Consider the following 16,285-nt stretch of genomic DNA (forward strand, 5'->3'; position numbering starts at 1 on the left):
CTTTCGGTGGATTGGAGGTCGAGAGGTTGTGGAAGCTGCATGTCCATTCGGTTATGAGCTTTTCGTATGTGGCTCAGCTTGGGTGTTGAAGTCTGAGTGTTTTATTTTGAGGGGTGTTCTTTGGGGTTGAGTAGTGACGATGAGTGGTTGTGGATACTGTGTTTACAGTGTTTTGTTTCTGTTAAGGTGTCCGTCTTAGGTGGTGATGTGTTTTAATGGGTTTATCTTCAGGGCTTTGTTTGGTGGTTATGGTGTACCGTCTATATGCGGCACCGTTTGTATCTTGTTTCGTCCATACCCTGCGTCTTGCGGGGATGACGTTTAATAATATTTGCTGATTCAAAAAAAAAAAATCTTTCTAATTTATGGAGTGTGCATCACATCCTCCTTTAGTATCAGAGTCTTTCTGTTAATGAACTTCATCAGATCAATTTAAGTAACAAAGGATCAGATAATCTTGAAACTTAAGTTGGAGTGTCCAAGCGGATAAGGCTGTTTTTTTTTTTTCAATTGTTAGTTGGGTCAGATTTAAACGAAACTTGTTCGTTAAGAAAAACACTATCGAATAATGATAAAATTTATTAATTTAACATTTTTGGATGATAAAAAAATCTTTTGGCCCAAGCCCAACCCTACGCCATCGCCGCACGTGTGATATATATTTTCTTGAACACTCTCGGTTCACAAAAATGAGTATCCAAGGCACACACTTAAGAGTGATTCTCCTTTTATATAAACACTATTAATGTGTTTCTTCTAATATACTACTATATATGAGACTTTTACTTTTTTTCAATTCTATCAAATGTGAGACTTGTGTTTATTTCAATTTTCACTCGTAATTAAATAGAAACTAACCAATTAGAATATTGGCATTAGTAAGTACTCCATGAATACAATATTTAAAAAAGATGCAAGATGCACGTGATAAGCAGCCCCAGACAAGTATCAATTTCAAATCTCAATGATAAACTAACCCGGATTTGCCCAGCTGTCATTCCTATGACTCATTTACAATCTTAAACCAAAATGCTGGTTTAATATTAAGCAGTTATATTTAAATGTTTTTATTTTTTTACACTCATTTAACACTTTATTTTCTTTTTTATCTATTCTTTATAATCACATTTATAACCAAAAAACAATTTTTAGATTTATTGAATAATTATTGTATCTAATATATGTGTATATGTATATAGGTCAATAAAAAATTGTCTTTTGTTTATAAGAGAGAAGAGAAATGTATATTTTAACATAAGAAGATAAGTAAAAATAATTCAAGCATTTCTGAAGAAAAAGAAGTGTAATTTACTCAAATTCTTAATATTAATAATAGACACACGTGCTATCTGCCATGATTGCTGATTTTTTAATTTTTTTAGAGGATGATTGCTGATCTTCTAGCTATAAATAGGTGATTTATTAGTTATAGGAATCATCCACTTCCATCAAAATATAAAATAAGTCAGACACATACAGCAGAGGCTTTTAAGATCAAAGATGAGACCTGCTCTTGCTTTGTTGCCCCTCTTGCTTTTCTTGGTATGTTTCAACTTTCAATTAGTAGAGTGCTAAATTCTTAATGCTTCAAAATAAAAACCTCTTATATTTTACATTTAATTGAACAATTATTTTCTTGTTGGAAAGTTTTTGTCTTTTTCTTCCGAATACTGAAAGTTAATCGATTACTTCTTACATCCATAAAATCATTTTTAAATCTTCTTTATCATTTATGATTTTGTTATAATCACTAACATCAAAATGGGCGTTATTGTCGAGAAAATCTTGTATGGACCAGGACCAAAAATTTTGGTTTGATCACACACACAAGAATTTGCCTTCTCTCTCTTCTCTTCTCTCTTCTCCATTTTCTCTCTCTTCTCTTTCTCTCTTCTATCTTCTCTCTTTGTGTGTGACCAAACCAAAATTCTTGGTCCTGGTCCACACAAGTGTTTCTCGTTATTGTCTACCTTTTGCTTTCGTATTGCACAATTGTATGTTTATTTTATCTTATTTTGTTAAATTTCAGTAATATGTCCCAATTAGATGAAGATTTTATTTATATTGTTCATATTGAAGTGGAATTGCTTATATGAAGATTTAGTTGATTTTTTAATTGAAAATTTAAAAAATATTATTCAAATTAAAAAATAAACTTGTAATTAGAATAGTTTAACCGAATGGTATAATTAGAAGATAAAAACTCAGTCCAAAATCATGCAACTCTTCACACAGATGTATAGATAGGTATATATACCACAATTAAATAAAGATTCAACGTGTACTGTTTCTATTATACTAGTGAAATTGTTCATATCATACTGAGATTTAACCAACTTTCTTAATTAAAAGTTTAAATAATATTTATAAAAAAAAGTAAAATTGTAATAAGAATAGTTAACGAAGGGCACAACAGAATGATAAAAAGTCATCCTAAAATCATATATCCCCTTTATATATAGGTATATATTGTACATCAGAAACTTGTCTTTAAAATACTTTCCATTATAATAAGATTTTACATTTTTTTAAATGTAATTTATTTCTTTGCAAAAAAAGTTATTCATTTCTCATTATTAACAAAAATAATAAATATTTAGGTCCCTTGATGCCTCAAAAAAAAGGTCCCTTGACCATTATTAGGTCCATTGCACGGAGGATACCGTTTTTGATTTACCAAAAAATGATTTTTTTTTTGATGGTGTCTGGGAAAGTGTCTGGGGTTTGAACCGCGGATGGTGTCTGGGAAAGTGTCTGGGGTTTGAACCGCGGACCTTGCATATATTATGCATTGTCTTTACCAGCTTAGCCAAGCTAGCAAGCTCGTTGGAAATCCTTAAATATAATTATTTTATAAAAAAAAAATCTCAAATAAAAAAGTATACGACTCACATTGGTTATTTACTTGAGTGTGTTTTTTTTTCTTTTCAAAACATTCAAGTGAGTGTTGGGGACCTGACCAATAGCAAAATAAAAATAAAAAAAACACATAAATATTATATAAATATGACATTGATTAATGTAATCTTTATAATTGATATTTACTTATTCTATTCAAAAGTTTATTATATGTTTCATTTATCTCTCTTAAAATCGCAAGCTTCCACTCAAAATAATATCTCCTCCACTTAAGATTAATCTACCTAAAGTTCTCTCTGAGAGTCATTTTAATCACTTTTGCTTCTTATTGAATAAAAACCTAAAACAACCTGAGATAACGAATCCTTAAAAAAATATCTCAATTAGGAATTATTTTAAAAATATGTAGATCAACCATATCTAATATTCTTGAAGTAACTATCAGAGAAAGAACAATATATTCTAGTTGTATAAGAAGATTTACTTTCACCAGTTTGAGAAAATAGGACATTCTTAAGGAACATAAAACAATTATCAACGATTTTCCAAATTTTAGGATCCAATTTATTAGGATACAAGTTAATATGGTGGCTTGCTGCTTAGAAAAGGCTTCCACATTTTATCTCAACCCCAACACTTCTTATGAAGTTCAATATGATCGCTATCCTTAAAAAAATAAAAAATAACAGCAGTGCAATTTATCCCGACGAAGATTGTCTCGAAGGGAAAGCGAAAAGCAATTAACCAATAACATGTTTACCCGGCCAGAATACAAGGGAAACCTTCACTAGATGATTGTTCGCTATAAACAACATTTCCCTAATTATGAGTGTTTTTTCCTTTTTGGTTAGGAAATAATTTTTCTTTTAAACGATTCTATATTAAAAAAACAGAGCTATACCAACTTTACTGTACATATAGACCATTACTTTTTCTTATGTCTTATTAATTTCTTATTTTGCGATAAAGTTTGTAGCAATTGTAGAATCAAGAAAAGATTTGGGACAATATCGAAAACTAGTCATGAAAGATCAAGACATGCGAAAAGAAATTCAAGGGCTTCTTTACACCGAGACGAAAAAGAATCTCAAGACTCCGAAGCAGTCTTTCAAAGGTTTTAAACATGATTGTGAAGAGCCACTTGTAATAGACACACAAGTCGCCATAGACAATGACATCATTCATGCTAAGAGAAAGAAAGGAGTCACTGAAAATTTTGAACCAAGACCCAATGTTTCAAAATATGAAGATAATAACATTGAGGGAAAGAATAAAGTCGTCAAAGACTTTGAACCAAGACCTAATGTTTCAGCTTATGGAACAAATGAAATTGATGCTAAGGAAAAGAAGGAAGTTATTACAGATTTTGAACCAAGACCCAATGTTTCAGCTTATGGAGACAATGATATTGATGCTAAGAAAAAGAAGGAAATCGTTAAAGATTTTGAACCAACACCCAATGTTTCAGCATATGGAGACAATCGTGTTGAAGTTAAGGGAAAGAAGAAAGACGTTAAAGATTTCAAACCAAGACCCAATGTTTCAGCTTATGGAGACAATGGTATTGATGTTAAGGAAAATAAAGGAGCCAATAAAGATTTTGAACCAAGACCAAACATTTCAGCATATGGAGACAATAACATTGATGTTACAGAAAATAAAGGAGCCAATAAAGATTTTGAACCAAGACCCAATGTTTCAGCTTATGGAGACAATGGTATTGATGTTAAGGAAAATAAAGGAGCCAATAAAGATTTTGAACCAAGACCCAATGTTTCAGCATATGGAGACAATGATATCGATGTTACAGAAAATAAAGAAGTCAATAAAGATTTTGAACCAAGACCCAATGTTTCAGCATATGAAAACAATTACATTGATGTTATGGAAAAGAAGAACGTTACCAAAGATTTTGAACCAAGACCTAACATTTCAGCTTATGGGGACAACAATATTGATGTTGAATTCACAAAGGATTTTGAACCCCGACCAAGTGCCACTAAATATGATGCATAAATGAAACAGACCACTACTTCAATCTATATGTGATTAAATAAGTCATTGCCGCATAATGTTCGATGATTACTTAGTATGTATGATGTATTAAGCTTTCTGAATAATTGTATTCTTGTCAAGATAAGCAGGGCCGTCCCTAAGAATTCGGAGGCTCGGCTCTGGGAATGAAAAGAGGCCAGTGATAAAATCAAAACGTATTTTTTTTAAAAGAGCAATGTTCTATTTATATTTTTTAAAAGATAAATATAAGGTATTGTATATATGCGGTACACCAAAGGTGAAAATGACTACCGTATACATGAGGAACCCCCACCTAACACCAAAAGCAAGAGGACCTAATTCTAATAGGCCTAAAAGGCTAAAACAAGGGGACAGAAAATGGCTGGGGGTATTAAAAAAAAATGGAGGGCAGTAGTACTAGTGGGTATTAAAAAATTTTTTGAGGCCCATGGCTGGGGGAGGCCCAGCTCTGTTGAGCTGTTTGCACCCCCTCAGGGCCGGGCCTGAAGATAAGATATCAGCGGTGGAACTTCCGGTTGTTTGCCAAGAACTGGACTTGTCCTTGGTGAAAGGGAATGCTTCTTCCACATCAATATCTTCCTTGATATATGTTTTAAAATATGGGATATTTCTTTTATGAAGAATGCATGTTAGAGTATTGTTTGAAGAAATAAAAGAAGCGAGTTTGTATAAAAATGTGGTGTGATTATTACATTGATAAAAAATTTCTTTTATGAATATCGTAATTAATTTTCAAAGGACGCTCGTTAGCATGATCATTCATTTATATCAATGCACATAAATCTCGACCCTTCATTATTCTCTTTTTCTATGCACATTGCAAAAAAAAATGTTTTAACTTATCACTTTACAAAATCAATTAAACATTAATGCTTTTTTTTCTATCATATTTTTTACTATTCATTACTCTAATTTTTCAATTCCTTTAAAAAAAAATCAATGTCGTTAATGAAATTCCCAAACAAAATTAACTATATATATATATATATATATATATATATATATATATATATATATATATATATATATATATATATATATATATATTAATTTGTGTGAAGTTGTCAAATGATTTATAATTTGAGACAAATAAATTACTTCATTGGAGGTTCATGTGTTTTCAAGCAAAAATATACGGTTCATGAATTTAGATTAGCTATAAAGACTAAATTGTCTCTTTTCAATTATTGTTAGAGACCATAATTATTCCTTAATTCAATCACAACTCATGCAATATAGTGACTTAGTGGATTGACACGGAGGATGAATATGTTACATGTTAGAAAAACAAAATTGATGGAGGTTATATTTAAGAACTAAAGTGCTTCAGTTGTGGACCTAAGTATGTAGAGCTTCAGCACTAGTTGGAGTCCTCCCTCGAGGGGCTTTTTAAAAATCAACGTAGATTCTCATCTTCTAGATGATGGCATGTCATGAGGTTTAGGATTCATCTCTCGACAGAAGGATGGGAACACAATGCGGTGGTTACTAAGGTCGTAAAGAGTGGGGAATATGCTCAGGTGGCGGAGGCAACATGGATCAAGGAAGTTAGTAATGTCTATGATAGAAGACAACCAGGTTGAAGTTGTGTTTATAGAATCAATTTTTTTTTTGGGAGAGAGGGGGGAATAGCTAGGGTTTGTCATCAATTTATAGCAAATTACCCTAGGGTTTCTCTTAGGTCGGTCAGAAGAACATGTCACATGGTTGCCCATGAAATTGCAAAATGGACCGGCAGGGAGTTCAATGGAATTTGGATTTTTGAAATACTAAACCATATTGTAATTTACTCCCTCATATTTATAAGCAAATGTTACTTTTTCAGATTCATTGAATGATTGGTGTATCTTTTTTTTTTTCGTCAGGTAGCCTAGTGGCTAGAATTCACCTTATAGGGTGAATAGCCCATGAAATTGCAAAATGGACCGGCAGGGAGTTCAATGGAATTTGGATTTTGAAATACTAAACCATATTGTAATTTACTCCCTCATATTTATAAGCAAACATTTGCTTATAAATATGAGGGAGTAAATTACAATATGGTTTAGTATTTCAAAAATCCAAATTTCAGATTCATTGAATGATTGGTGTATCTTTTTTATTTTTCGTCAGGTAGCCAAGTGGCTAGAATTCACCTTATAGGGTGAATAAATGGGTTGTCCGGGGTTCGAACCCCAGCCCCTGCATATAATAATGCATTGTCCTACCAACTGAGCTATGCTCACGGGACAATGATTGGTGTATCTTTACTATAATGTAGTATAGATACACTTGTTATTTATTGAATCTGAAAAATTAATAGTTGTTTATGGAGTTAATATACAAAAAAGATATGGGCAAATCATTAAGAGCCAAAGTGTCTTGTTTTTTTTTTGGTGCAAAAGATTAAAATTTGCATTTTTTATTGTGAAGGGATCAAAAGAAGTCTCTCTTTTTTTTTTTTGTGAGGGGACAATACGATATCAAAATTAGTTTTCATGCTTAAAAAAATGAAGTAGATGAATATTTGCATTTTTTATTATGAGGGATCAAAAAAGCTCCCAGGTTTTTTGTGAGGGACCGTACGAGATCTCAAATGAAATGAAGTTGGCTTATTCCCCCACTTTTTGTCCTTTTTAACCAAGCAACAATTGGCTATTTATTTATTTATTTTTCATTAGTTTCAGCCCCATCATGTAAGTTGTTATGAACCAATGCGAGACATTGATATTATGTATTAGTAGTTGATAATCAACCAGTTTGCAAACACTAAGGAGTCATATTTGTTTGTAATAACAAACAGAGCCCAACACGTGATCGCCAATGTTTTGATTAAGATGAAATTTTCTTTAGCACTCAACAGAGAGTTTATAACTACCTACAGTATAAAATTAGTAAGTGACAGATAGAAAAAAAAGCATATAGCATGTTAAAAATAGAAATAGTAGTTATTGCTTTGTAGGATACATGACTTGGAAAAGAAACACGTTTTCTGGGTGTATCTATTACCATGCACATTCACCTTGGTCATCGCTTTCTTTTGAGAATCCTCCTCCTCCTCCTGCCCTTTTCTCTCACCCTAAGGTAAGGTAACATTACATTAATCCCTTATTCTTAACTAATCTCTCTCTTTTTCAAAAATAACTAACTTAGAAGTTAGATCCATGCAATAAGATACATGATCATGTGTTATACTTCAAAATCATAAAACATATTTTATTATTACTATTACAGGCAGACTTGAGAATACATGATCGGGGTCAATATTTGAGGGAGCTGAGTGTGACTTCTCCGGATCATTCTTTAATTTATAACAATATGTCTTCTATTTCACAAGAATCTTCTCCAGGACCAGACGCTGAAAATTCGTCTCCACCGGATTCATCATCATCACAATCCCCACCGCCACCAACACCAGAAGCTGAAAATTCATCTCCTCCACCTTCACTCTCACCACCACCCTCATCACCACCACCATCATCTCCACCGCCACAATCACCTCCTCCATCGTCTCCATCGCCATCTTCCCCTCCTCCATCTTCTCCGTCTCCGACCCCACCTTCTAACTCTTCCCCATCTCAACCATCACAATCACCACCACCACCACCACCGCCGCCGCCACCACAGTCATCACAAGGTCCACCTAACAACACACCATTGCCTCCAAACCGGGATGCCTTTTCTCCTCCTCCTCCTCCTCCGGCATCACATCATCATCATAAATCATCACACTCGAACAACGGCAACAATACAAATGAAAACAATGGGAATCAATTGAGCGTGGGTGGTATAATAGCAGTTGCAGGTGCAGCTTGTATAATCCTCCTTGTCATTATCCTACTCTGCATTATATGTACAAGAAGGAAGAAGAGACAACCTCATCACATTCATTACTACCCTACTCCAGCACACGGTATATATATATATATATATCCTATTTCATTTTTTAATTGGAATTTGCAAATAAGCATGTTGTGAAGTTAAGTATAGAAGTTTAGAATAGTTAATGGAGGAAGCTAATTAATTAATTAATGATTCATAGCCTATTCTTATTTTGTTGATCAGAAATGGATCCTCTAAAGCTTTTGCATGTGTCATAGTCGACGCGGTAGAGGATCCAAATTTGAATCTTTTGTAGCTACAATATGGTGTTGCAAATGTAGAAACCGTTAAATATAAAAATAAAATAAAAATGTTCTCTTTGAATTTATCAATCCCTAGTCATAAAGGATCTAATTTGTTCAAATCATTTGTTGAAAGGCTAGTTGTATATGTTGAGCATGTGTTATAACGCTAATAAGTGGGAAAGCCAATCAAGTGGAGTGAGAGAGACATGCCTTTTTGAACCAACACAAACATTAAGTTGCAGGGGTGATTGGGGGTGCGGGGCATGAAGACCTGAGCCGTAATATTATAACTTTTAACTAACCAGGGCCGGCCCTAGGCATTAGCCGGGGATGCGACGGCCTAGGGCCCTTGCCGGTAGGGGCCCTAAAAAAAAATTATGAAAGGGGGAGTATATAGAAATATTTGATTTTTGAAGGGTGTGTATAGCAGAGTTTACTGAAAGGCCCAAGCATGTTGAATGGTTGTGCTGAAGCCTGTTAATGTTTATTGGCCTTTTGTCTCAATTTGCTATATATACTCCCTTAGACACAAAGATTTCTATATATACCCTCCCTATAAATTTTTTAGTTTTTCTTAATAATGTGCCAAAAAAATTATTATCGAATAAATTTGTGATATTTTTTTGGGCCCTTTGTTTCTAATAATGTAACTCACTAATATTAAATATATTGGTCATATTTATTATCCAAGAAATTGGGAATTTTATAACAAAACAAATTATATTTTAGTTAAAAATAAGCCTACTAGAGAAATTAATCTTAATGTTGTCTTTTCAAATGTTCAAAAAAATTAAATTATATCATTATGCTAAATCATGTGAGACGAATTTAGGATCATGTGGCCCACTCATCTTTTTTGTTTTTTTGTTCTTTTTTGGTAGTAAAAAGCGGGGAAAAAACGAAAAGAAGACTTGATAAAATTACAACAATGAGCAAATAAAAATTATGATATATCATGTAAGGGGACATTTTCTCATATTATGCCTAAGGCCTCTAAAACTCTAGGAATGGCCATGTAACAAACATGTGTTCTCTATTGCAAAACATGAAATGGAAGAAGTATGTTCAATTGGCCGAACTTCAATTCTACCGATAATAGTGTGCATAAAATGACTAGTATTTTAAACATGCGGCAGGTCCAAATCAGTATATGTACAGCAACGGTGAGCATGTGCTTAATATTCCTCCACCAACTCAAGGTGGAGGTTGGGGTTCAACACCTCCAAAAAAGACACCTCCAAAAATGACACCTTCAAAAAAGACACCTCCGCATCAGGTGGTTAGTAGCGAATTGAGCAATTCCAGTTACTCTGGCCCAGCAGATCCTGTATTGCCACCACCACACCCAACAGTTGCACTTGGGTTCAACCAGAGCTCATTCAGTTATGAAGAGTTATCAACTGCCACTGGTGGGTTTTCAAAACAAAACCTGTTGGGTCAAGGTGGGTTTGGATATGTACATAAAGGTATTCTCCCTAATGGTAAGGAAATAGCAGTGAAGAGCCTAAAATCAACTGGTGGACAAGGTGACAGAGAATTTCAAGCTGAGGTTGATACTATCAGCCGTGTACATCATCGCTATCTTGTCTCCCTTGTTGGCTATTGCATTTCTGAATCTAAAAAGCTTCTCGTTTATGAATTTGTTCCCAACAAGACCCTTGATTATCACCTTCATGGTAAGCTACTAGCTAGTAGCTACCTCTTTCAAACTATAATTAATATCCCTTGTTTGTTGGATTTAATTTGACACTCTTGTGTGTAATTTTTTGCAGGAAAGGGTCGACCTGTGATGGATTGGGCCACAAGACTTAAAATTGCGGTTGGATCCGCGAAAGGACTTGCTTATTTACATGAGGACTGTAAGTCACTATTTGCTTGTCATCTAATTTTGACAAATAACTAAAAGACATTTTTATGGATGAATCCATAGAGAGAACTCAAATTCGAATATGGCGAGAATATTCGTTTACCAGAATTTACCCTCTTCCCCCCAAAACTAGAGGGTTAATCCCGAAAAACTAATATTTCTTTTTTCTGCACTCTAATTGATTAAGGATGAAATTATTATCATTGATAACTTGTTCAAACAATAACCTGCAGGTCACCCTAGAATCATTCACCGAGACATCAAGGGTGCAAACATTCTAATTGAAAACAACTTTGAAGCCAAAGTATGTATAATATAATGATCATTTACTATATCTATATGTTAAATTATTAAAGAGTTGTAATTATCAAGTGATTTTATCCATTCAGGTGGCAGATTTTGGATTAGCAAAATTTACTCAAGACACTAACACTCATGTTTCGACTCGTGTGATGGGAACATTTGGGTAATTAACCAATAAAAATTCAACCCAAACTATATACATTTATTTATGTATGAATCTTTTGCAAATTCCAATTAATTAATTTCTACCTAATTGTATGTCTATCAATTCAGGTATATGGCTCCTGAGTATGCATCAAGTGGTAAGCTAACTGATAAATCTGATGTCTTCTCGTATGGTGTTGTGCTTTTGGAGCTCATAACAGGACGACGGCCAGTTGGTACCGCCAGTGATTATGAGGAAGATAGTTTGGTTGACTGGGTATATATTGCATTTCATATTTCAACATTCATTTGATGATCATGAATATTTCCAATACTACTATATCATCACTGTCATATTAATATAATTACTATATTTTGTTTATGAAAATACAGGCTAGACCACTTTGTTCAAAAGCACTGGAATATGGAATATTTCTTGGATTGGTGGATCCACGTTTAGAGGAAAATTATGAGAAACAAGAGATGACACGTATGGTAGCTTGTGCTTCTGCTTGTGTTAGGCACTCAGGAAGAAGGCGTCCAAGAATGAGCCAAGTATAACATAATTCATTAATTTGAATAGCTAAGCTTTGTTAATTGTTATGTAAGACATGTTGATATTTAGTTATATTATATTCTAACAAAAACATGAAATATGTTTATGTATTTGAATTGAATAGATTGTACGGGTACTGGAAGGAGATGCTTCACTAGAAGTGCTTATAAACCAGGATGGAGTGAAACCTGGACAGAGTGCTATGTACAGTAGCGCAAGTGGAGATTATGATGCAGGGACATACAGTGCTGACATGAAAAAGTTCAGGAAACTAGCATTGGAGAGTGGCACAGGGAGCAGCGAGTACGGTGCAACTAGTGAGTATGGACTCAACCTTTCCGCCTCGAGCAGTGATCAATCTTCTGCTGATTATACTAGGAGGACGGTAACTGGAACTGGAGGCAGACCAGGATTCCATGAAAAATAAAGCCTGATCTGATATGATCCTATTTTATTTGTTAACTAGCTAGATAGCTAGCAAAGGTAACAGCTGATTATCGAACCATATGATTTTAATTCAGGCCGTGGCATAAAATTAGTGCCACAGGGAAAGAAATACATGACAGAGTTATATTCTTTTGTGACTTTTTGTATGATTCATTGATAAGGATATATGTAATTCCCATTACAAAAAATTTATTCTAAGGAGGCAAAAGCTAAAAAGGTTCAATGAAGTCCTTCAAAATTACAACAGAGAACATTCAATTGCAATTTGCAAACGCTACTATTAGTGCTGAAGTGATTGTAAATAAAACGTGATAAAGATTTATTTGAAAAACTTTTACTTTAGCTGCATTGATTTTGAAAAAAAAAAATTATATTTTAAAGATTCAACGCTTAAACCGTTACCCCACCAAAATAGTTGATCATTTCTTCATTGTCATTCTCAAACAAATGACTAAAAAGGTAAGTGTCCTTGCCGTAGAATGAGATAGACTTGAAATATCAATTTGATAAGAGTTTTCCAACTTGCCAAAGACAAAACACTTGTCATTCTAAGAAATTGGTAATTCATCCAAGTTAGATCTTTTAAGAATCCTTTTTACTTCTACCAATCATCTACGATTAGTAATATAATTTGTATAATTAGCTAAGGAATGAAGTTTTAAAATTATTCTCTTAACTTCTATGTCATACAAAGTAGTAATTTCGTAAATTTTACATCAACACCCACTCACCGTGAAACTAAAAAAATTTGTGACTCTATTAGATGTGGATTTAGTCAATGATTTAAACAAGAATTTTTAAGTTGTCTTATGAGTTGGCCATTTAGTATTTTTTTTTTTTGCTAAATTGCATTTTTGGTCCCTTAACTATTTAATTAGTATCGCTTTAGTCCCTTAATTAAAATTTGATTTATTTTAGTATCTTAACTTTCTCTCCATTACACATTTTGGTCCTTTACGTTAGTTTTAATTCAAAAACGTTAGGGTTTTTTCATCTTTTTTTCCTCTTCTTCATCTTCATATCATCTCCATCAACCTTCAACAACAAAAATCACAGAAAAATTCCAAAAGAAAATGAAGAAACTCTAACGTTTTTGAATTAAAACTAACAGAAATGACCAAAATGCGTAAAGGAAAGAAAGTTGAGATACCAAAATAAATCAAATTTTAATTAATTGACCAAAGCGATACTAATTAAATAGTTAAGGGACCAAAAACATAATTTAGCCTATTTTTTTTAAGACAAAGATTAGGGTGCAAATTTGCAAAGTAGTATTCATGATGTGAAAGGGCAAAAGATTAGAAGCTTTCACATCCCCCTAGATTAAAAAATATATTAGAAGCTTTCGTGTTCTGATCACTTAAAAGAAAGGGTAAAATGGTAATTTCACACCTGTCCGGCCTCATTAAGGGCAAAATGCCACATTCAAGTGCAATTTGTTGAGTCATCCTCGTCTTTTCTTAGTCAACGTGTGACAGATCAGTAATCACAATCCACATCAGCATAGAGATGTAATTAAAGACTAAAACTCAAGTGATTAATATTTGCATTGGTTGTTTCAATGAATTTGTAAATTTAGTGACGAAAACACAAACGATGTATATTTGCATATGGACAAATTACACAAATAAACTTATTATTTGGTACGATAAAATGTAAAAAAATTAATATAATTCTTATAAACAATGAAATAATATTCTTTTCTTAAAAAAATAAAAGTTGGCACATTATTTCATAAAAATTATTGTTAATTTTATAAACAAAAAAAAATATCGTTAATTTATTAATTTAGAAAACAAATTAACTTAGTGATTCAGAATTCTATGTTATTGTTTCTAGTATTATTTATCAGTCATCTTTACATTCAAACGTCGAGGTGAAGTTCGTTAGGAGACAAGCGAACATGGTTGCTCATACTTTAACTAGGGCGACATGTTCTTGGGCTAGTCACAGTATTGAACATTGTTGATTCATGATAATAGTTAACTTTGCTTTTGGTAAAAAATAAAAAAAAACAAATTAACTTATACATCTCAATTGATGGTGTATAGTAGAAGCTCTCAAACAAATTACGTTGAAAAAACTAAAAAATAAAATGGACACCCCGTATAGTAAAAAAAAAAGGAAAAAGATAGGTAGACACCCTTTTTTATACACCTTTCATGTACACCCCCATGTGCTAGGGGTATTTTAGCAATTTCGCATCACATCATCACACTCTCTCATCTCTTCTTTCAATATTTTTGCCACGTGTCAAAATTGTATGTGGGTGTTAAAGGGTGTATGTCATCTAAGGGTGTCTATGTATAAGGGCTCCAAAAAAAGAGGCCTTAAATTTAGGATATTTTTGTTAAGAGTATTTTTTTGGTTACAGTTTTTTGTTAAGAGTCTACGTGTTTGTTATTAGGGAGCTTCTGCGGTGCAGTCAGTAAACTGACTTTTTTGAAAAAGTTAATTTTGATCTTAATGTTTAATTCATTTTTAAATTGTTGATTACTGATTAATGATCAATAGTAATTCATCTAGTAATCCTTGCAATATCTTGGACTTACAGGTACTATTTTATCGTTGGAATCTTTAACATGCAAACATAGTTGATGATAAAATCTTAAGTGTTATACTTTGTGGGGTGTTACGCTTAAAACAATGTAAGATAAAATTAGATTAAGTGTAATCTTGTTAATCTAATGAATTGATGATACTATGAGGACTGAACTTTGATGCCATTGTACAAAGAGTGGGGTGTTACTCACTACATTTTTGATGTTATAGTATTAACTTCACCAGAAAAGTCATTATCATGACTTCACCATAAAATTTTCCTTGTTATTATCATACCATTTGAAGTTAATCCGTTCAAAGTCAACAAACTTACTTCCCCATATCTCTATGTTTAATTTAAATCACTTTCTAATCAAAACTTTCTCTCTCACTCATGGTCGGTATTTCTACTCATTCACTCTTTCACCACACACATATTGTTGTTATTTCTTTCAAATTCCTCAAGTCATTGGCTCACTCTTTTCTTTCAACATATTCATTTCATCAGTAAATCATGAATAATTCAGAACAACCCATACAAAATCATATTTCAGATCCAACGCCATTTCAACGTATGTTCATTGAACCAATTCCACCATCTCCTCAACAATCACATCTTGTTTCTCAACCTCATCAACCTCCTTCGACTCATGCTCCTGTTCGTTCTCGCGCTCGCCGTGCACCACGTAACGACGGAAGAAGCCTAATTGTCCCTGTCCCTTTCATATGGGCCACTGATTGCAGAGTAACCATTCATAATTTTAATTATCTTTCGCAAAATGGAATCTTTAACATCACAGGAGACGTTCAGTGCAAGAGATGTCAAAAAATGTTCCAAATGTCCTTTGATCTGAGAGAAATTTCCTGAAATATGGAAGTTCATTGCCAGAAACAAAAACAGCATGCGTGATAGGGCGCCAACAAATTGGATGCATCCAAGATTGCCTAAATGTGTACATTGCAATCAAGAAAATAGTGTGAAACCGATAATTGCTAAGAAGAAAAGGAGTATCAATTGGTTTTTTATGTTGTTGGGACAAATGCTTGGTTGTTGCACCCTTAAGCAATTGAGATATTCTTGCAAGCACACAAATAATCATCGAACAGGTGCCAAGGATAGAGTTCTTTATTTAACTTATCTTGCACTCTGTAAACAACTTGATCCTAATGGACCCTTTGATGTTTGATCACTTATCACCAAGATAGATAATGGTACTCTATGATTACTGCTATGGTTTTGTTGGTTCATGCATATCATGATGGATAATACTTTGGTGACATAATGTCACCGTAACATTATATCTGGGTCACACAAAGGGTTGTGTTGTGTGGCCCAAATGTGTTGTATGGGTGACATTAAATCTGGGCCACACAAAGGTGTGTGTTGTGTGGCCCAGATTTAATGTCACGGTGACAGTTGAAGTA

The 16,285-nt window shown here is 33.3% G+C and overlaps 2 protein-coding genes and 1 pseudogene across 3 annotated transcripts; all 3 read left to right on the forward strand.

Moving 5' to 3' along the window:
• The first annotated feature begins 1,437 nt into the window (after positions 1–1,437).
• On the forward strand, positions 1,438–5,084 carry LOC146943145 (uncharacterized). The gene is made up of 2 exons (XM_085757257.1): positions 1,438–1,542; positions 3,829–5,084. Exons 1-2 carry the CDS (start codon positions 1,501–1,503, stop codon positions 4,873–4,875), a joined length of 1,089 nt encoding a protein of 362 aa, XP_085613383.1. The 5' UTR covers positions 1,438–1,500; the 3' UTR covers positions 4,876–5,084.
• Positions 5,085–7,778: 2,694 nt separating this feature from the next.
• LOC146943146 (proline-rich receptor-like protein kinase PERK15) lies at positions 7,779–12,570 on the forward strand. Of its 2 annotated transcripts, none has more exons than XM_085757255.1 (9): positions 7,779–7,964; positions 8,110–8,788; positions 10,139–10,678; positions 10,775–10,861; positions 11,103–11,173; positions 11,259–11,335; positions 11,446–11,593; positions 11,710–11,871; positions 11,997–12,570. In XM_085757255.1, exons 2-9 carry the CDS (start codon positions 8,194–8,196, stop codon positions 12,297–12,299), a joined length of 1,983 nt encoding a protein of 660 aa, XP_085613381.1. In that variant the 5' UTR covers positions 7,779–7,964; positions 8,110–8,193; the 3' UTR covers positions 12,300–12,570. The 2 variants fall into 2 exon arrangements, with proteins under 2 accessions (XP_085613381.1, XP_085613382.1); XM_085757256.1 differs by having other exon boundaries at positions 7,816–7,959.
• A 2,672-nt stretch (positions 12,571–15,242) lies between these two features.
• On the forward strand, positions 15,243–16,084 carry LOC146943147 (uncharacterized; annotated as a pseudogene).
• Positions 16,085–16,285: the final 201 nt, after the last annotated feature.

The sequence above is a fragment of the Medicago sativa genome, chromosome 3 (genome assembly GCF_051527215.1).
Source record: "Medicago sativa cultivar Bolivia chromosome 3, Bolivia_mono, whole genome shotgun sequence".
Classification (NCBI taxonomy): domain Eukaryota; kingdom Viridiplantae; phylum Streptophyta; class Magnoliopsida; order Fabales; family Fabaceae; genus Medicago; species Medicago sativa.

Excerpts from the sequence above, each read along its gene's own strand:
- LOC146943145 (XM_085757257.1), top strand. The coding sequence starts at position 1,501 with ATGAGACCTGCTCTTGCTTTGTTGCCCCTCTTGCTTTTCTTG. Across the intron at positions 1,543-3,828 it reads TGCCCCTCTTGCTTTTCTTG|TTTGTAGCAATTGTAGAATC; the intron begins GTATGTTTCAAC and ends TTTGCGATAAAG.
- LOC146943146 (XM_085757256.1), top strand. The coding sequence starts at position 7,843 with ATGACTTGGAAAAGAAACACGTTTTCTGGGTGTATCTATTACCATGCA. Across the intron at positions 11,594-11,709 it reads AAGATAGTTTGGTTGACTGG|GCTAGACCACTTTGTTCAAA; the intron begins GTATATATTGCA and ends ATGAAAATACAG. Across the intron at positions 11,872-11,996 it reads GGCGTCCAAGAATGAGCCAA|ATTGTACGGGTACTGGAAGG; the intron begins GTATAACATAAT and ends TGAATTGAATAG.